The sequence below is a fragment of the Cygnus olor genome, chromosome 2, assembly GCF_009769625.2.
Source record: "Cygnus olor isolate bCygOlo1 chromosome 2, bCygOlo1.pri.v2, whole genome shotgun sequence".
Taxonomy (NCBI): Eukaryota; Metazoa; Chordata; class Aves; order Anseriformes; family Anatidae; genus Cygnus; species Cygnus olor.
Window position 1 is genome coordinate 139880138 of NC_049170.1, and position 22286 is coordinate 139902423.

General features: G+C 35.4%; 1 protein-coding gene across 16 annotated transcripts in view; it reads left to right on the forward strand.

Annotated features, from left to right (window-relative positions):
• Positions 1 to 22286, forward strand: part of RIMS2 (regulating synaptic membrane exocytosis 2) — a 468287-nt gene that overhangs the window by 37908 nt on the left and 408093 nt on the right. For 6 of the 16 annotated variants that reach the window (XM_040546640.1, XM_040546661.1, XM_040546644.1 and 3 more), the window contains exons 2-3: positions 20803 to 20835; positions 21234 to 21320. The exons of the other annotated variants lie outside the window; for them this stretch is intronic. In XM_040546640.1, coding sequence (XP_040402574.1) covers positions 20803 to 20835; positions 21234 to 21320 — 120 coding nt within the window. The remainder of the gene's footprint in view (positions 1 to 20802; positions 20836 to 21233; positions 21321 to 22286) is intronic. 16 annotated transcript variants of the gene reach the window in all.

Below are 22286 nucleotides of genomic sequence, written 5' to 3' on the forward strand. Positions count from 1 at the left end.
ATTGATGTAAGCAGACCTTTTTCACCCTTCAGAATTCCACCTTTTTCGTATACATAAGTATAAAGGAAAAATGTAAGAACATGTACATTAATCATACAAACTGTAGTAATTGCTGACTGAAAGTGAAGTTGTTCATTCTTTTTTGCTGGTGTCCATCTTGTATTATAAAAATCGTTAAAGCAAAAATAAGTGCATTGCAGTGGAACTAAACCCAGCCAAAAGTAGTAAGTCAATTTCAACCAAATGTTGGGAATAGTTGTACTGATTTATTTATTTGTGGTAATTTCTAAATATTCTCCTTATCAGTTTCATTACTTCTAAGTGGTCTTTCGTATTAGATTCATATGGAAATTTCATTATATTTGTATATGATCTCTAAATCGCCATGAAACTGAAAATTTAGAAAGATAATGTTAATAAAATGAATTAATAGTCACTAATTTATTAGTTAAGAAATTTGTATGAAACTGTAGGGTTTCTTTTCAGAAAGAAATTCAAAGTTGCTGTTACTGGTCAGTTCTACTCAAAATGTTTCAAACTGTCTTAAACTTAATTCAGTTTGCATCCTAATAGTTTGTATTTAAATTGTTTAGTCATAGATTTTAAAGCTATGAGTTTCTAAAGAATGGGTCATTATGACCATGTGGGCATACATTACAGACTGTAGAATTTTTGTAGGGGTCTGTGTTAAAACCTTTTGGCTATGATAGGTAGCTAGACATACTGCTATATCTTTCCTGTATTTTCGGATATTAAATTCTGGTTTGAGGAGAGCAGAATTTGGTTTTGTTGTAAAACTAGGAAGAAACGTTGATAATAGCTATTATCAATACATATCACATGATTTCTCGTCTACCAGATGTGTATTAATGTATACTCCTAGATTTTCAAATTTTTGTCAATAGGAAAAGTTCTGAAGCCTACAGTCTCATGCATTTTGTCCAGGTGCACGTTTCCTGGGCATGTTTCATTTGCTTACTTACTTCAGTCTCCAGGGTTGAATGGTTTGTCACAGGGGCACAACTGTTGGAACTGCAACTCTCTTGTTTTACATCAGAAAGGAAAACATCTTTTTTATAGAGATTAATGAAAACATCTTGGATAACCTCTGTGAGCATCTGGGAACTAAAGAAGTAGAAATGTACATTGGATATCCGTGGACATTAGGACAATGAATTTACCCATCTTGTGTAGTATGCTTTGAAAATATTGAGTCCCAATGTAGTTACAAAGATTCCTTTTACTTCTTATCAGTACCAAGATTTTGTATAACTAGTGTTGAAAGAAATCATTAAAAAATGAAAGTAGCCTACTTGTTGCCACTTGTGGTTAACCCATCAAAAAGCAAATGCAGGGAAAGTTCTGTTCACTTTGTCACTTAGTGACAGCCTGTTCTGTATTAAACAAAGAAAGATCAAATGCATCTGTCAGAAACCACCTGCCACATTGCTTGGTATAGTTGCTTGTTAGATGTGTTTTACTTTACATATGAACAATTACAGGAACTTAGGTTTTGCATGTTTCAGAACGAGTATTTATCATCCTATTTAATTTTTTTACAGCTAGTACATTTTGTAATAAGTTCCAACAACCACAACAATGGATCATGCATAGATTTTGCTGTTTCATCTTTTCAGATGACAAAGCTAATTTGCTGATGCCTCTTTTGAGTAGTATTTAGTTAAATGAAAATCATATGTATATATATATATATACTTGCATGTTTGCTTGCCTGACAGCTATGCCCATATAATGGCTACAGCATATTGAGTATGCCCTTGAATCAATAAGAAATACGAAACAGACATGAATAAGGTAGTGCTGTTATTTTTAAATAAGAAAACAGGAAAAAAAAAAAGAAGTCTAAGACTTTCACTAATTTATTTATCTCTGTGTGCCAAAACACCTTGTTATTACTTGCATGCAAGGTTAGGAATCCTGGTATATTATTCCTTCCAAGAATGATTACAGGTAATTTGCCCTTCTTTCCCAGGGGATGACTGATAATGAATTTGTGTTTTGCTTCTTTTAAAAATGACTTACAGTATCCATAATCAATTGGTTTATATTTAATGAGGAGTGCAACTTTTAAGTAGTCACTGACATTCCAACCAAAATATTTTTTTTTGTATATTTATCATGGAGATGACAATATAAAATACGTCAATTGTGTCATCACTGATGCTGTAATTCTGCTCCATTTTGTAGAGAATAGTTTACATTTCCTGTCAGTCCGAAATTTCACAAAAGAAGTCTTACACTGACAATTTGACAGATCATGTTTGCATACCATAAAGATTTGTAAAAAGACTATAAGTTGACCATCTCTGGTAATTCTCTTAACTTTGACTAGTATTTAGGAAAGTGGTTGACATTCCCTAAATATTTTTATATTTTAAAGTATTTTTAATGCTACTTGAACACATTGAAGCTTTCGGTGCTCCTGTTGTGGGAGTTGAGATGAACTCTGAGGGTTTTAAGTAACTGCGAGCAAATACAACTATTGTATATCTTTATTTTTTATATTTTATTAATTATAGCTTTTTTCAAATCTAATATCCGTGATACACGGAACAAATATTCAATTTTATTTAAAGAAAGTCTGAGTACGTAATCATTTTTTCCTGCTGTGCTATAATACCTATAATTAATAATATACTGATGACGGGAATTTTGCCGTTCATTTGTGGTTTCAGTAAGTAGTTTTTTTAATGTTTATAATGAAGTCTCTCCACTTACATCCTGAAACCATGCACAGGAACAATTCAAGACATCACAAATAGAGCGCTATTAGTATCGACCATTGTGGTTGCAGCGCTGTGTCCTCTGCGGCTGATATAATGTTAATTGTGAAGCTCAGTCTTCTGTATTTTTGACAGGCTTTCTAATAGCAAATCAGATGTTCTGAGGCATCTTCTTTGGGTTCTCTATGGTTTCCAATTTATTAATTGTGAAAAGAGAATTGTCTTTGCTTTTATATTAAACTGTTCCCTAAATTTAATGATTTTGAAGTGCAAATCCCATTCTTTTCTGCAGAGGTTCGTATGTTGCCTCATCAACAAAGTGTCTTTAGCCTTTCAGTCATGCATTAAATGACATGACTAACATCTGTTACATTCGGTTTGTTCTCTCACATTCTCTCCCTGGGGGAGGCATTTCATGTGCACTTAGTGGGGTTTATTTTAACTTGGTGTTTTTTTTAAGTATACATTTCTTTGTGTTCATATAAGAGGAGGTGAGATCAGGATGGTTTGGGAGTTGAGGATTTTTGTAGAAAAGTGCTCTCTCCTTTTGAGTATATTAAAACCATCGTTGTGCCTGTAGAGTAAAATTGTTGGCCATGATCTTTATTCTGGACACGTTTGGTCACAAGAAGCCGAGCATTTTGAAGATAATAAATGAAACTTTATACTTGACACTCTATTCTGTTAAAAAATCAATGCAGAGAACGGAAAACTAGGCTACAGCCCTTATGGTAGAAAAATGTAGTAGATGGAATTTGATAATGGCTGATAGCTTCTTGCTGAGGAGTTTTGCATTACTGTGATTGAGATAGCTAAAGATAATGGCAGCTGATAAATATGGGAACCCATGGAGACGAAATGGAATGTCCTGACAAACCAGGAAAGGAGAAGGCAGCTGTAGGTGCTGATTTATGGTAGGCCATTATCAGGAGGAATTCCAGGAGAATTCTTAAATATTTGACTGAGTCGGCAGTTTGAGGATATATATGTTCAACCAGATAGGAGTACAGATATTTCAAAGTGGTCTCTTCTGTCTGTTCACTTCATCTCGTTCAGCTTCCAACAGCTGTTCTTCATTCCTGAAATGATCTTGTTTAAGTAGCAAAACCCTGCTATCGTTATAAGTGGTAAAATCAGCACATCCAGATGCCAAGCTGGGCTTTGAAGCATTATAGAAAAATTAGGCAAGATTTCTAAAGCCATGATCAGTGTAACTCTTGCATTTATTTGCAAAGATATAAATACATTTTATATATAGAATGCCATTTTATTTCAATCAAAAGAGCTTGCTACTTCCTTACAAGAACTGTGGAAGAAGGCAAAGTACTTCCATCACTGCTTTCTGTTCTAAGAGTGTTTTGCAAATCAGGGTTGTTCTACAGCAGCATTTTATTAGTAGTAAAATAAAAAGCATTGTGTGAAATTAATTAGGCAGTCATTGTATCTGTGCCATACATAGGTCAATCTAGAATTTGTTTATTTTGTACAGAAATTGGGGTGGTTGCACACTTCTCACTTCTATTTTCTAAGTGCTTCTGGTCCAGGTGCAATGTATTCCTTGAGCTGTCTTATAAGCCATTGTATAAATGTTATACAGAAAGTAGAAAGATCCTTTTTCACACGAACTGGTAACATCTGCAGTTTTCTTTTCCTGCAGCTCAGTAATTGTATGTTCTAATAGCTTCATCTAACCTTATTGGATATAGTCTTTCTTTTTGCATAGTGCTACTTTTTGTAGTCACTGCAGTCAATGGGATATTACAATATTTTTAGTATTGCTTATATAAAACACTGTTATCAGAGATTAAAATAATTTTAGGGAAATTAAAAAGTGATCTCTATAGTTATAGATATACAATCTATAGAGATGTTTGAAAATGAATGAACAAAATGGGCACATTAAAAAAATACCTGTTTTTAGGTAACATTATTCATCATTATTTAAATAACTGTACACATCTGAAATAACTTTAATTTTCATGGTGACATGCCTAGTACATAGAATGCAACCTTTTATTTTTTCAGTGCATATTATTATTTACCCTTTTTAAAATACATTCGTGTAACTGTGAAAATACTCACGTAATGTTCATTTCAGATAAATGACTTTTCAGTTAGATGGTTGTTAATATATGAATAGCACATGATAGATGATGGCTTATCTTAGAGGGAGTGATCAGCTGAATATATCTATGCATTTGGCTTCATGCACAAAGGAAAATTTCTGAGTGCATTGAGTGCACAGTAAGAGAAAGTAAGAGTGATTAATCATAAGATCATGGAATATCCTGACTTGGAAAGGACCCACAAAGATCATCAAGTCCAACTCATAGCTCCACAGTGGGCTGTCCAAAAATCAGACCCTTTGTCTGAGGTTGTTGTCCAAATGCTTCTTGAGCTCCGGCAGGCTCGTTGCCATGACCACTTCCGTGGGGAGCCTGTCCCAGTGCCCGACCACCCTCTTGGTGAAGAACCTTTCCCTAACCCCCAGCCTGACCCTCCCCTGTCCCAGCTCCATGCCGTTCCCTCGGGTCCTGTCGCTGTCCCCAGAGAGCAGAGCTCAGCGCCTGCCCCTCCGCTCCCCTCGTGAGGGAGCTGCAGGCCGCCATGAGGCCTCCCGTCAGCCTGCTCTGCGCTGGGCTGAGCAAACCAAGGGGCCTCAGACATTACCCTTGCTCTCTAGACTCTTGACCATCTTTGTAGCTCTCCTGTAGGTTAAATAGATTTTATGTTGGAGGAGGGACCGTTATGTTCCGACTTCATCCATCAAGTATGTAATACAAAGTGTTTGAGCAGTTTTTTGCATCTGGCTCAAGAAAGTGAGATTGAAGGTGAAAATATTTAGAAATTGGTCCAATATTGACTTAAAATTGTGATGTTTCATCAGTATTGTGCGTAAAATGTTTCAATATTTTAAACACCTCACTTTTAAAAAATTACATTTTAGTTCTGATATTTGCTTGAGAGTTGCTTGAGAATAGATTTTTTCAGTCTATATCAATACTGTCCATTTTATAAATGTTAAGGAACAAGCCAGGGCTTCCAAAACGAATGGTAATTGTATTCATTGTGCCTGGTGCAGACCAATCTCTATTATTTTCTCATTCGTAGCTGTTTCTTTTTGCATCGAGATGACTGCTTGCTTCAGCCATAATGGGCCCTGCTGCAAACTACTATGTGTACGCTTTGGATGATCAAGTAGCTAGAGTGCTAAAGCGAAAGAGCAAAACGAACCAACTTTGCAGTCAAAACATTCTTTTAAGAGTTTCTACGTCTTCTGTGCATATAGAAATTGAAAAGATTCAAATAAAGCTATCAATTTCAACACGTTTCCAGTAATGTAAAAATAAATGAGCTCAGGTCTCACTGACATTTTCCCCAGTCCTCATGATATTCTTCCCCGTCTTTTCTAAATTCTTTAATATTGGAAATGCTTTTGTGCATTTTTCACCTCCCTTTTGCTGTATATTGTTTTTAAAGAAAGGTTGAAGTAAGTATTTGAATTGTATACCCTCTTCATGAAATTTGGGATTGAATTTAGCTAAATAAAACCTCCGTCTTCTTGTAGTTAGTGTCTCTTTTGTGGAGGAAAAAAAGTATTGTTTTCCACATAAGTATATAATAGACACTGCAAGTAAGGCAGTGTCTCAAAATGTGTTGTTTCTGCAGCTGTGACAAGCACATCCATATCTGTGTGCTTTTTCTGTTTTTCATCAATGTCATTTCCTCAACTAAGAAGTCAGCTGTGACTAAGAATCCTGAGATTTTTGGGAGAGCAGTCCAGAGAGGTTCCAAAAAAATCCAGCTGTTTGGCACACGACTGAAACAGGACTTTTTGATATTGGCAAACAGTGTCATAGACAAGCGTGGTAGGGCTATGATGGATGAACTTTTTCTGTCTTTCGTGAGTAAAGATCATCCATATTAGTAAGAAACCATTGTGATTTCTAAGACACTGTTGCCCCAAAGTGTTAAACACTTTTTTATTTTGTTTCTTGGTTAGACTTGCTACTAGTAATTGCATAGCCAAACTGTCTTCAGAAAGTGATTTTCTGTTTCTTTTCGTCAGCCTGTTCTTGGTCGCTAAAGCAATATTTTAATTAATTGAGATTCTAGGATTGTCTCTGAAATTGTGAGTTTAAATATACTTGTGAATCACAAAATAATAATAAAAATACTAATTAGTTGGGTCTCATAGAGTTTTTTCTAAGTAATTTAAGAGTTGAGGACATCTAATGAAATCTTTTTTTCTGGATATGGTGTTTGAGAAGAGGAGAGAAGGGCAAACACAGAATCCATTTTAAAATTGGAGGTGGGGTTGTTGGAAGAAAATACAGAGTTAGACATGAAACAGACCAGTTTAATTCCCAGAAAAGCAGAGGAAGGAATAAACAAAGCTCTTGTAAGTATCTAGAAGGTAATGAGGAAGTGAATAATAGACAATGAGGATTTATCAAGAACAGATTGTGCCAAAAAACGTAACATAATTCTGCAACAGGTATCGGGTTTTTCAGACAGAGAAGTGGCAGTAGAGAATATATCTTGACTTGAGGAATGCGGTCATCCTGCAGAACTTATTCCGAAGTAACCTAGGACAGGTGATACAGAGAAAACTGCTTGTAGAATCATAGTAAATACTAATGAATAATAGTCAGAAAATTTTACTGAGTAGCTGTGGATGGCTTTCTGTCTAAATGGAACAGTGCACCAAGTGAAGCTTTGTGGAGTTGTCTGACAATAGTCAGTCATTCTTTTCATTAATGCCCATTATGATGGCATAGGGTGCACTTAGAAGCATGCTAGGAAAGAGGTTTAAAATGATCTTGACAAATTGGTGATATGGTCTAAAATTATTGAATGGTATTCAACAAAGATATTATTCAGTAAGTACTATGCTTGGAGGTAACCATTTGTTTAAATTGAAGTTAGCAACTGATGGGGCGGCAATTCCCAAGTGCAATATCTAGGTTTTAAACTGCCTTTTATGCTGAACATGAACTTTAATTGTCCATGTTGTTATGGGTATTTGCCATCATGGGTTGCATAAACATCGCTTTGTCCTACAAAACACTTCTGATGAGCACCAGCCCAGCTGGAATGTGTCCAGTTTTGAAGAAAGCAGCTCAAAATAGCAGTGGATTAGTTTACAGCAGTCCAGGTGAGATCTCTAGAAAACATGGAAACAAATTAGAACAAATTTGATATACTTTAAGACGGAAGTCTGAGGGTAACTTTAAGATTTTCAAATAAATGAAAGGCTGCTGATCTTCATGCCCCACGGTAGAAGATGGTGCAAGAAGTATTGAGCATAAATTGTAGTTTGGGAGGTTCAAACAAGATACAAGGTAGTAGGTCTAATTTTTATTATATGTTAAGCTATTTAAGGTGTTGTTTTCTCATTTGCCTTCTACTCTGTGGCTGTGTGTATTGAACTTGTGCTTGGGATAAACCATGACTTGTGAGAATAACTGTGACTCAAACTTCATAAACTCGCCCTTCCATCTTTACCTTCTACAAAACTTTACTCCCCATGCTGATCTTGGGTAGGTTTTTCATGATGTTTGAAGTACTCTTTTTTTCCTCTCAGTCTCTTTAAGCAAAAATGCATGTACATCCTTCCTTTGAAGAAAAGGGTTGGTATTTTCTTACAGAACAGAAGCATACCAAATCACTAGTTTATGAACCTGAAAGTAACTTTTAAACCTGTTTTCTATAGATCACCTTTACTTTGCATTTATAAGAATAGTGTGAATTTTAAAAAAATATTGAATTTACAGAATTTAGTTTCCTACTACCATTAGAAATGGATACTTGGAGTACTTAGTGTTGTAACTCTGCAGAATGTGTTTATCAGTGAGTTTTTCCAGGATGTTTACCATGTGCTACATTTTAAATCATGGGACTATTGTTAGGGCTGGTTTTGATGTCACTGTGTATTTACTAATTTTCATTTATATATAGTGTCTTCATGAATGGCAGTTCTATTCACTTTAAATGCACCCTAATTGCAAACAGACATGAATGAATGCTTGCAATTAGATGGAAACGAGAACAATGAGTGTCTGCTTTACAATAAAGATTTGAGATAAATGATCATCCAAAGCTGCAATCCAGAATGCTGTTTTTAGACATTCAGAAACTTTTCAGAGAAGAGTATGAATAAGCTGTGTTTGTGAAGAATGATGCTCACGAAAGTATTTATGTAGGTTACTTTCCATTTATGCTTCTAGTACAGGTATAGATTTGTTGGATGAAGAATGAGAGATCTTCCCCGTACAAGTGCCTTTAACCAACTGTGGTCAGTTCTATGTTTCTGGCATTTAAAGCTGGTTACTCTTAGAAATAAGCAGTGAGTGTTCCAGATATCACCTGTGTTTGGGAGAGGAACATCTTCTAGGTTCTCAATTGGTTGCTAAATTTATTTCAAGCAAATACAGAAAACAAAGGAGGAAATCTTCAGATTCTTCTTTATAAAACCTTCTAAGAGACATCACATCCTTTCAGGAAGTTCAGCTCTTGAGTCAACATTGAAATATTTATCATTGAGAGAATACTGTGGTTTTATTTAAGTAGAGTATGATGTTTGATTGTACGCTAAAAACTTTGATTGATACTTGGTGGAAAGGCTGAAAGGCTACCAACCCAAGTACTTAATTGTGCCTCTGACCGTAGGAAGGTTTTTTGCAGCTTGACTAGGAAAGCTAATCTTAGAGAAAAATGGAAGAAGGACAGAAAACTATGAGAGTGTTACAGTTTCAGTTATACTTAAAGTGTATATTCATGTATATGTATGTATATATTAAAGTGTATATAGGAACTCTGTTCAGAGGCGCTAATGTCTTAGTTTGAAAGAAACAATTTTCATTACTTTTTATAGCAGATAATTTAATACTTTTAAAGTTCTGCTTAGTACGTCCTTAACTTATGGAAGCTCTTTGAAAGAATTTAACTTGTAGTACAAAGCAATCAAAATTGTTAAAAATCAATCACACCAGTGTGTTCTGCAGAAGTTTTTCTTTCTTTCTTTCTTTCTTTCTTTCTTTCTTTCTTTCTTTCTTTCTTTCTTTCTTTCTTTCTTCTTTCTCTCTCTCTCTCTCTCTCTCTCTCTCTTTCTCTCTCTCTCTCTTTCTCTCTCTCTCTCTCTCTCTCTTTCTTTCTTTCTTTCTTTCTTGTGGTACTTCCTTCAAGAATAAGACAAGTTGGTTTATGTTTGGAATGCTTTTACCCAGGCAGTTCCTCTTCTAAGACTTCTAGTATTCTTTCAACATCAGTTTTAAAATCTTTAAGTATTTACATTTATATTTTTAGTCAATTAATTCTTGTTTTTCAGGGAAAAGAGCAGTATTTTATGTTGTCCTCTTATAACAAAAAATCTTAAGAATATTGGAATTATTTCCTCATAAGGAATTTAAAAATTTCTTTAATAATGTAATATCCACCTCTCACGATTTATGCGAATAGCAAATTAGCAAAACTAAATGACTTGATAAATTGGCTATTAAACATGGTCAAGTCTAAGATATATACAATTTCATTTTCAGTTCTTATTACAAGATGTCACGGTAAAGTTTGTGTCAGTAAGACTAACACTTTCCTAGATTAAAAAAAATCAATTTGAAAGTATTGTCACAAAATATGTGTGGAATAAGAGACTGCATTACTATTGTATTTCTTGTTTATTTTTCTTGTCCTGGTTTTTCATTTCCTGTTTAAACCTTAGTTTGTAATCTTGTTTTTGTAGCAGAAACTATGATGTGTTTCTTTTTTTTTGGTATTTTTCATGCAATTTAACATTTAGTACACTGTCCTTACTGATGAAGTACCTCCACTGCTAACACTGCTATATGATAGTTATTCATAGCTTCAGGTATGAGTGGATGCAAGCCGTAAGCCAGCCCTGCGAAGGGGCTCTCTGTAAGGCTGATTCTGAAGAGGCTGAAAACAAGAACAAATTCACAATATTGATTTCTGTTCCTGTTATTTCCTGTGCAATTCTGTAGGATTGGCCGCACTCTGACTGGAAAGAATTTGGATCCTGTTCATGCAGTTAGACCTCATAGTCTAAGAAATATTACCTTACTGTCTCTCTTGTAGTGCTTGTGGTTTTCACCTGGTGAATATGCTACAGCTAATGATGTTTAAAAAGTTCTTACTTAACAGGCAAAATAAAATATCAAGACCAAAGTAATTACTAACGCATTTCAAATTATTTATAGAGTTAAAATGGATTTTTATTTAATTCACCTGCTAACAGCTGAGCCCAGGGTTGCATATTTCAGTGTAGCAGCTGGTGATATTACAAGCAGCTAGGAAAGCGCTTTCTGCAGGAGGTGCTTGGAATGCCATCTACTGTTGAAGAAGGAAAAAAAAAACACCTAGTGAAAACTGCCTTTTTGGAGTAGTTGGTTAAAAAAATGAAACTATTTACATTGTTACATCTGTATGTTTATTACTTGCAAAGCCATCGTTTTTGGAGAATATTTGAAATATATAAAATTCAATTAATGCTCTGAAAGGGGATTAAACGGTTGTTTGATTTCAGCTTCCTAGCTTTTGTATCAGTTTTAAGATAGGCTTTTGGCTTTGTTTTATGATATCCCTAAGAATTTCAGTTATCTGCAAAAAAGATTGAAATATTAAGTATTTTTTAAAGCCTCATCTTTCCAATATAGAATTAATGGGAATTACATTAAATAAGGAAAGTTGCAATCCAGATACTGTAATAAATATATCTTAAAAATCCTTACGATCTAGTTCAAAAAAAAAAAGAAGTGTTTTTGCCTTGTATGTGTCTAGATATACCTACAAGTGTACAAGAATGTAGAAGACTCTCAGATGAATTAAAATGTCACTATAATTTAAAGTTTTCATTTAAATGGAATTAAATACTAAGGACAACCCCTTTCAGTCCCTCTCTCCCCCCCAGTCATTTTAAATTATTTATTTCTCTTTTTAAGAAAAAGAAATGTAGGACAACAACTAAATTGGTATTTGGTTATCACTTGTTAAAACTTATCTGTTGATCAAATTGTGCTTGGAAATAGCAGATTTGCTGAAGCTTGGGTAGGTTTATAAACTCGTGTTTTACATTGAGATACATTTATGCATGTATTTCATCAAAGAAGAAAATTAACTCTGTCCCAGCCAAAACCCATGACATCTCATGTGGTGAAACCTGAATTTTTGGAAGTAAGGTGAGGTGAAAGTGTGGAGTATTTGTCTTAAGGACTGTACTGAAGGAATATTGTCTTTCTAAGTAACTGTTTGTTAAGGTGGTCTTAAAAAGGAAGGAAAGCTAATTCAAATTTGGGCTGAATTCAAAGTAACAACATTAATAGAAGGCAATAAGAATTTTCTTCAGTTTGGTTTAAAAACAGATACATTCAAATATGGATTTTTTCAGATAGCATGTAAGCTATATGCTGAAAATTCTAGCTGTCAGAAATTGATCTCCATAAGGAGATTGGATTCTACTAATGTATGTAATTCAAACATTTTTCAATGTATGCGCTGAGATTACAGAAGAGTAGTTTGCGTGAGGGAGACAGTAGCATTATCAAATATACTGCCAGGATAGATGACTAAATTATTGTCTTACTGTCTAGATGATTAAACTATTGTCTTACAATGTAGCTTGTTAAAGAGAGGAAAATCAGTATTTGTAGAACATAGTCTTTTGGTCTAGAAAGGAGTCCACTGACAGAACAAACCAATTTAACTCAAGGAGGTACTTACCACCTTGAGTTTAATGTCTCATGTCCTTGAAATTGGATTTGGAAATTCATTCTAGTAAAGAATTACATCATACTAGCTGCTTTTTAAAAGAACCGTTAGAAAGTAAATAGGTAAACTTCTAGTCAAGTAATATTTATTGGGGCTCAAGAACGCATTAAAACGTGCTTGCTCTTTTTAACTGCTGCCTATGGCAGCCTTCATGTGCACTGATTGGATCTTTGTTTTGTTCTTATTGGTTTTCTAACACAATCTAATTTTCGATTTTACATTTTGAATGTTAATTAATGCTGATCTTTGACCTGTTATATATGGTACAACTACCAAGTAATGGATAATTTACCCTGAGAAGCTCAGAATGGTGAAACTAGTTCACTAAAGTTAGTAAATGAGACAAATGAGAAAAATCTTCTGGAATTTTAGGATTGGAAGATGCTTTTTCACTGAATATATTTTCTTGCGTTAATAGAATTATTGAGCAGTTTGGGTTGGAAGGGACCTTAAAGCCCATCTATTTCAACACCCCTGCCGTGGACAGGGACACCTCCCAGCAGACCAGGTTGCTCAAAGCCTCTATATACAGGTTGAATAATGTTACAGTCTTCTAGCTATATTTATTGCCCCTATTGACAACTTTGCTTCATTCAAAACTTTATATTAATTATTGCCCTATAATTTTTGCTGTTCCTAGTTTTCGTACATGTTGTTCTTAGTTTTCTCATAAATCCTCGGCAGACACAAGATACCCAAGTGGGAGGCAGCTGGCGTGCTCCACATGGCAACCACTTCTAGTGCTGACGGTTACAAATTCCCACTTGCTCTGTGATAACCAAAATACTCTTGGTTGCTAATTATAGGAAGAAGCTGCATTAGCTCAGTTTAAACAGTGTGGTAGGTTGGACAAATACTAGGTTTTTAACACTGACCTTTCGATATTACCTCCCTGGTTGAGGCCTCCTGCTTCCAATTTTGGATAACCTTCAAGAGGGAGCATTGATCCATGAATTAGTTATTGGAACCGCACATAACACAGTGGATACCATTCAGCGTAGTACTTATTTATTATTACAGTTGTACTATGCTCATTTGCTCATGTACTCATTGTGATTCAGACATTTGATGTATGGTTTCAGTAGCAAGACCTTTATGGAAAAGAAAAAGTCTGAGAAGGCTAGGAGAAATGTGGAGGCTTTCTATTAAGGAATAGGAGGAACCCAGAAAATCTCCTAGAGATTATTGTCACCAGTCTTGAAGGGATTAATTTCCAAAATGACTATATACCTAAAGGCTCTTCTGCCAACAGCTCCTGGAAAAAAAGTAGTTTTTAGTTATGGTTATGCAGTAAGGAAGCGATTGGATTGTACCACATAATGCACAAGCTTCTGAATTCATTTATAGAACAGTGTCTCTTACTCCAGAAACAAGTAATAGGAAACATTTTTGCCCTGAGGAATTCATGTTCAAAGATAAGTCGTCTCATTTATTGGGCTGGTTTTGAAATAATCAAAGCTTACTGTCAGTTTCCCCACTCTGATTGAAAGCAAAGTATGGTGTTGTTGAGCATTGTGTTTTCAAATAGTGAAAATTGTGTTTTCAAATAGCAAAAAACTAAATTACATTTAGTATGTATTTTCTAAAGATACTACTGTCATGTTTCCATCTTGACATGTTTGTCTGGTACCTTTGATAAATTCATCCTGTTTCTATTTATCATCTAAATGTCAGAGTAGTTCTAGTTGTATGAAATTTACTGTGTTTATTGGAGATTTTCATCTGAGGTTCTGTAGGCAGCTCATTCAGTCTGGACTACTGTAAAGCATCATCTATAGGTCTGTGCTTATTCATAAAGTGTGTATGGAGTTTTCTTGTTGTCTCTCTTGTACTTTTAGATATTTCTTCAGTTTGGACCTCAGGTGATGTTTAACCACTTCAGCAAGGATTTAGGTGGGTTTAAATTTATTCTGTGTTAACAGATACTATTTCTATTCCAAGCATCTAACTTCACCTGCTTCTTTAGCAGTATCAAATGCTCTATTACCTCTCAGCTTCTGATCTCCAAGTTGTTTTTGCAGAAACTGCTGATACTGTTGTTATGATCATGTCAGAAACAGTCAGAAAAATCAACTGAACACTTCTTCAGGAAAATTTTTTCTTCAAAAGGACATTATTGTATTGTCCAAAATATGATCCTTCTTAACTCAATTACTTATATTCTCTAAATGAATAAAAAAAAAATCCCTCTTACAAGGGAAATGCAGACTTTACACATATTTAACTTTGTGGCTTTGTTTACTGTTTTGTCAAGAGTGGATTCAGGCAAAGTGTCTGTATCATGCATCTTGATTTTTAGACTTGAGTTGTGAGCAGGTAATCACAGTAATCCTTTTTTTTTTTTTTATTTATTTGTCACTTGGTGGAGGGAATATCACTGTGATACTGTTAAAAAGATTTGAAAAAAGAAAAGTCTACAGCAGGAAATCTAGGAAAATGGATTAATGGACCTTACAGTCCACGAAACAGTGGTGGAAACCTCTGAAGTGGATGGAGAAGATGACCTCCCTCTTTTTCAACATAGTCCTTGGTTAGACCAATGGAACTGGCATCCCCTGGGTGGTTTAAACACATTTATGCCATTTTCAGAGAGAGCAGGAGGCAGGAGGAGAGGGGAAGGCTAACAGAATGTTATCATTATTTATTTAAATACTATTTTATTTTTGGTGTCATTTTCCAAGGTACGTTGGGGATGATTTTTTTCTACGTAACATAAGTATTGGTGATGGCATATATTTTTAAAAGATTGTGCTGTTCATGTGCTGTGAGAAAGGGAATGTATAGATTCCTAAGACAGACAGTTCCGTACCTTAATCAGAATTTTTAAAAAGTGATGAAGAGTGTGAAATCATTTGCTTTTGCTTTCTTTTTCACCTTCCATGCCATCTTCAGCCCAGTTCATGTTGGGTAATGCTTTATTTTTTTGAAGATTGCTGGAATGTACTCAGTTAGTAATTGCATTTTAATCTGTGGAAAGTTTCATGGAGATATTCAGAATACTTTATTGGGGATTTACAGTTACAGTAGTCCTGTCAATTAGCAGTATGTCCATTTTTTAGACAGCTGTGCAAGGAATAGCAGTATCTAACATAAAATCCATAAACTGAACTTACAGTTTTGTCTTTAGTCTGTGCCTTTCAGTATATTTGCATTGAGAAGACATTTTCTGGTTATCAAATGTTTTTGGAATAGTTGAAATCTGTTAACAATTGGAGAGAATTAGTGAAGAGAGCGAATATGTCTGTTGAAGCCTGTGTGTTGGCATCTTGACTTTTGAGCTAGCTGCTGGCTCTTTACTGTTGTCTGTGATAGCAGGATCTGGAATGCAAAGAACAAATGCAGAACCTGAGGGCAGTATTAAGTTAAATTCACTTTATAGTGTATGTGGGTGTCAAGGAGTTGGCATTCATGCTGTTGTGTTTATTTGAAAGATACTGCTCTTCCAGATTTTTTTTATGTGCATAAGTAGAAATCTATATTTGAGACAATTATTTCTGCAGTCTTCACCCAACTATTCTCTGCTTCTTTTCTGTGAGCGCGGCTGGGGTCAGTGTCACTATTGTATCTGCCGGGGAAGCAAGACGGGAAGGTGCTTTTTATAGAACTGAGACTGTCCCTCATTGTTCCTGGGCGATTTGCTTTGGGAAAACGAGATAGTTCTGTGCATTAATATTTAATCTCATCTTAATTTTTAATCAAGTTTGGTGTAACGTGCATTTCTCATGGAGACTACATATATTCTGCATTGAGTTTTGGGCTATTAGGCTCTGTGTTCCCCAAACTTAAAATTTCCTGCCAGCGTCCCATTTGCTGGACTTCACAGGCAATATGTTGAATGAAAATAGCTACTGTAAAAGCATCAATGACTTCATTAAAGTGATTCAACATCAGTTACAACATGAATTTTAATAATAAATACTTAGGTATTTACCTCCCGGGATGAGGGAAGTCAGAATTCCAAACAAGAGGTAGGTTTGTATTTCCAGCCCTCTCAGCAAAAGGGCTAGAAAAAGCCTTCTGTCCTGGTGTAGCCTCATCTAACCTCGCTGAGGTGGTGGGAAGATGAGGGGCGTGCTCGTGATTCCCTCAGGCCGAGGAGAGCACAAGAAGCTGCTGTCCTGCCGCTGAGCAAAGGCGCCCAACTACTGGCCTGTAACGTTTGAAACCGAAGTGAGGTGGTGTGTTACATGCCTTGTGCTTCTCCCGGTGTTTCAGGAGACACGAGGTACACTCAGACTCTTCCTGCTGATCCGATCTCCATGTGCCTGTAGGTCCATGGCTGGAAAATCTGAATGTTGAGAGCACTGTTGTGTTTGACATAAATGTTTATTCCTGGCAAGGATGGCTGGTTCTGAAATCTGCATATCCCCAGGCTTCACTGGAGAAGAACTAGGTACCCGTTTAATTTCACATATCTAGAAGGTATAGGCCATATTTTATGGGTCATTATCGTGGATGTAGGCACCTGAATTCTACCCACATGATTTTGTGGCTATGCACCAAAGTATATAAAAGTAGAGGAGAAATCTGATGACAGAGTACTCATTAGTTTACCAACACATCTTTTGGGAAGAATCCTGTATGGTTTTTCACACTAGATTTTAGGTAAGTGCTTTTAGTGATAGCAGTAGATTGAAGAATAGAAAATTATTAAGAATTTATAGGGCTGAGGAAAATTGTGTTATTTTCAATACCTTCACAACTTATCCTGCTTCTGTTGTTCTTGTTCTCTTCCCTCACCTTTCTGTTCTGTCCTCCTGTTCGTTCTCTCTACCAATGGGACTAGCCAAGACATTTGAGGAAACTTAGCATTGAATGAGACTTGAGGTCTAATGTAATGATGCTGGTGCCTTCAGGAGGTCAAAGGGTCTGGCACTTGCACTGTGTAGGCTTGCAGAAGAGCACAAGAGGATTGGTACTGTGAATGTTTCAAAGCGCAGAGGTTCCAGACAACTTAAACACTTTTACACTTGCAAAGTGCAAAAAATTTTTATTGTTGGCAAGCAGAAAAATATTGGCTTGTTTTAAAGTGAATCAAATGATGCAGGATATGGAATTATGATCTGTGCAAAGTAAGTTGTGAACTGATAAAGGTTTCAGATTCTTTCAATGTTTCAGAATTAATGTGGTGTGTGTACACAGTGTTGATTGAATTCCTGTAGGGACAGAAATTTTCATCAAACTTGAAAATAGGTAGAGAATTACTTAATGTTTTGCGCTGTTGGAATGCACTGTCCCAGTCACTGTTGATCACATTATCTGCAGCCTGCTGGTGGTCTTAATAAACAGGTATTTATTGGAAATTGTTTCTAGTCAATAACTAGAACTGGCATCCTTCTTGGTGAAGTTTCTAGAAGGCAGATTGAAAAGATGTGGGAAGGCAAAATTAAGATGTAGTCTGCAAGAAGTGGAATGCGGTTACACAGTTTGGTATTTCTCAGTTGGTCTGATGAGTAAATGGATATATATATATATATTTGACATGTTAATCCAATTCTTGTAAGGAATTATTAGTTGCTGATTTTTGAAAGGATGGGAAAAAGCAATTTTTATGTGGGAAATCTGGGAGTACACTCCCTAGTAAAACACAAGGCACTTCTTGTAACTGAAGGAAGGACAACGCAATGTGTAGTATGTAGTCAGGATTTAAGAATCTGGAGTCTCATGAGTCCTCTTTTGTCTAACAAAACCTATTTAAACCACCACTGTGTTAAAACACATTCCTTGTATTTCATCTAAATACATTAATATTTCTATGAGTTACTGCCATCTAAATACATTAATATTTCTATGAGTTACTGCAGCTTCTACTCCTAATTTGTCTGATTGAAGAGTCTTTTGGAAAGAGATTAGCAGGGCTTTCCCTCTGGCTTGCTGACTTGGGTCAGAATCTCAATCTATTCCCTGACCTCGAATGAGAAATGTCTGTGCTGTACACCCAAAGGGTCCAGGCCTGTTGACCCACAAGGTCAATATGAGCTTAACTTCATATGGTAGAATCTGTTTTTTCAATAGATATTTTTAATAATTTCATTTCAAATTATATCTTCCCCTCCATTGTTGTTAGAAAGTCAAGAAAGATCATTGCCTATTCAAGGGACTAAAGGGTATGTGGATAGTACTCAAGGATGTGTCATCGTTATATAATAATAGAGGCTCTTGTCCTCATGTAACTGCAGTGTTGGAAAGTGTACAGTGGACGAGACACAGAATTGTAGGAGAAAAGAGTATTTCAGAGGAGATATATTTTGAATTGCAGAAGCAATTTATATCCTGACTTAGAACCCAGTGCTCCTATAAAATGAGAGGAAAACCATTTTAAATGCAGATTTTCAAGGTGGCTACCAATGGGAAACATTTCTTTATTTAATGGTTCTTAATTCAAAATCTGATTGTTAGATTTCCAAAAATACAAAGGATTTGCAGCTGCAGTTGAAGTCACTGAACATACACAATTATGTAAAGATGCTAAATTCTCTTGGAAAAAAAAAACACAACAACAAAGATTTCAAATGGAGCTCTCTGAAGAAGTGTGCGTTACTGCAAATTATGATCTCACTCTATTTCGGTCTCAGTTCTGCATGTTACAAAAATGACCATGGTTCCAGTCCAAAGGAAGGATGTTAGTTGTAATCTTAATGTGTGAAACATTCATATTTCATTTGTTTACTTCAATAGAAAATTTCAAAATGAAATAGTAATTTAAGTGTCTAGTAAATATGTTTGGTAGCCATGTATTGAGAGGAATATAAGGAACAATGGAGGAAATATATTTTCAGTTTTCTTTGTCCAGTGGCACTTCCTTCTCACAGTTTACCAAATAGAGCTTTCAGGCCCTTAAAGTTGGAGGCTCTAAAATGTCTTAAGCTGCCTAGTACAGAAGGTACAGATGCCAATTCCCATTGGTTTTTGTGTGGATAAAACAGCATGGAATCTCACGGTGAAAGATAATATCGCAGTTAAGATGCATGGTGGAGTGGAATTGCGACTGCATGAGCAATTTTTATTTCCATATTTCTTAACATCAAAATGTATCTGCGTGCGTTTTTTGGTTTTGTACTGGAACATTTTTTTTCACTATAATTTTCTAAAATGCTGAAAAGGCAAGCTGTGCTAGAGGACTGTTTACTGTGTGCTGCATGTTCAGTTTTCTCTTTCTGTACTAAATTTTGTTTTTTCAAAATTTTTAGTGTATCAGTGTCCACTTCCCTTATTTAGTTCTTGTCTAGTCACTGAACCCTGTTTATAGGAGTAGTCACAGTGACATATCATATGGAGGAGGAGATGTGAAGCTATTTTTGTGAGCTTTAGTCTTTTATCTGAAGTTATGCATCTGCTTAAATTATGAGCCTGCACTCCCCTCTTAGCTGAGTAAGGGCTTCTCCAGAGGGACATTCAGGACATCTATTTAGGAACCTGTTTGGTTTCATTGAATGTAAAGGGAAGCTGGATCCTAACTTGATATTTAGGACATACAGGTGCAATTAGAGAGAGAGTAAATATTAGAGAGATGTAAATATTTCCTATGAGTACACATCTCTATTCTTGGACTTGGTGGAGAGGAATTGCATAGGACATTGCCTTGCTCACTCAAATTGAAGCATGTATTTCAGATACAGTGTTTTCCTGAAGACGATGGACAAATGCTAATCAGTACTATGCAGACTTACTGTATGTATTATCTAATTATTTCTTCTAGCAAGTAAAAGTAAACTTCACTCAGAGTCAAGTTCCTTAGTCTTCCCTCCTTAGTTATTAGAGTTACATTGTCTGCAGACACTGACATAATTGTAGTTTAATAAATATAGAGAAGAATTTCCTTTAACCTGTTAGTTTAGGGTGTTGCATTTTAATGATGTTACGTGTTTTAAATTCACCTTGAATTATGATAGGTAATTCGATTGTAAAATAAAAATCTAGAAAATAGATTATAGTTAAGATAATCAAAACACCTTCCTTTGCATTTATAGCTGAATGTATTGCTGGAAATGTTCTAACATGGTATTCTGTCCAAAGAATTGGAAGCCAGTTAGAGGAAACCACACTGATTTAATTTTGTAACAAGAACTTTTAGATATTTGGCTTTCCCCAGTTTTAATCCTAAATGGAAATAAGCAAGGAATACCCATTTATTATAAATACCCAACAAATATTAAGGGAATTCCTTTTAACTCAGGGTAAGATTTTTTTCCTACTGATTTGATACAGGTTATAAAACTTCAGGGTAGTTGTTTTACAGCATGTTGCACTCAGTTGTGCAAACTTATCTTTTTAGGGTCAAAGAAGAGCAAAAACCACAGCTGACACAGTAAGTAAAATATCTTAAAAGTGCAGTAGGCTTGACTTTTCTACCTTTGCCATGTTCTGCTTTCTGCACCTTTGATGGTATTAGCTTACCCTAATACCTGATAGGCTGCCGTTAGTTTGCCATATGCTTCCTGACTGGCTTGTAAGAGAGCTGCCTGCAGCTTCTTACTTCATCCACATCTTGGTTGGATGTAGGTTCTTGCTGCCTGCTTGTGAACTGGTTAACTGTAAAACTTTGTTTCCCTTACCCCCTTAGTGGCTGATTTAGTATTGCAGCTAGCATTCCCATTGGCTCTAGCTTTTCCGCCTGTATATTTTCTATTATCATTGGATAAGAAAACATTTGAATTAGTGTGGTTTTATTGGTTATTCAGTCACATTATTTGCTTATTTAAACAGGTGGTTTCCCTTTAGTGGGATCACTGAGCTGGTAAATAACGTTCTTCAACCACAGCAAAAACAGCAAAATGAAAAGGAGCCCCAGACGTAAGTAAGCTGCTCTCTGTAGACTAAGTAATGTCTGTATAGCATTAAAACATACTGAAGAGTAGGTTTATAAGAACTGCCCATTTAGAACATCCTGCTGAAGGCATTTTACAAGCTGACACTGTTTGCTTTCCAACCCTTATTGGCAAAGGGAAAACTTGAAAATCAACTTTGACATTTTTAACAGTAATTTAAGTGAAATTAAATTAGAAAACAATCTGAGGAAATACTACTGCTCCATTTGCCTTTTTCTGCAAATGCTCCATACGTGAAACTCTCAGCGAAGTGATGCGTTTTCTGTGCATGCGGAGCTTGAATGGTAAGACATGTTGTATTATATATAGCATATCTATGTACATGCATGGTATTTGTGGTAGTGATCATGCATAGAATGCTATAGAAATCTGTATAATATGAAGAGCTCTTAAAGGACCAGGAAAATGTCATTTCATTTTTTCATGCTTCTAAAATATCTGTAAAGTTTCAAAACTTTAGCAGATATAAGGTGAAATTTTGGTTCTGTCAAAATTCAGGGGAGTTTTGACTTTGATGGGGCCATTATTTCACCCATGGACCCTCTACAGTGCTAAGCCAGTATGAAAGCTGTGTGAAAAACTTTACTTTTCTTTCAGTCTGAAAATGTTATGATTTAACAGGAACTGGCAAAGCTAGGACATTCAGTCTTAGAGTAGAACTTAAAGCATGAAGCTGAAAATACTCTTTTCATAATGAGAAACTAAAAAAATATATCAAATTTTAAGATTTTTAAATGTGACATCTGATATTATTTGAACTTTAAATGGTTATGTATTTTCTTCTTAAACGGATTGTTTTATAATTTCACATTACAAAATAAATGTTTGCTTTTGAACCCATGTGTAAGTGGTTTAAGACACGCATATTATTTGTTATTAATTATATTTCAGGCAGAATCAGTTTTAGTTTATTTTTAAATATGTGTATTTA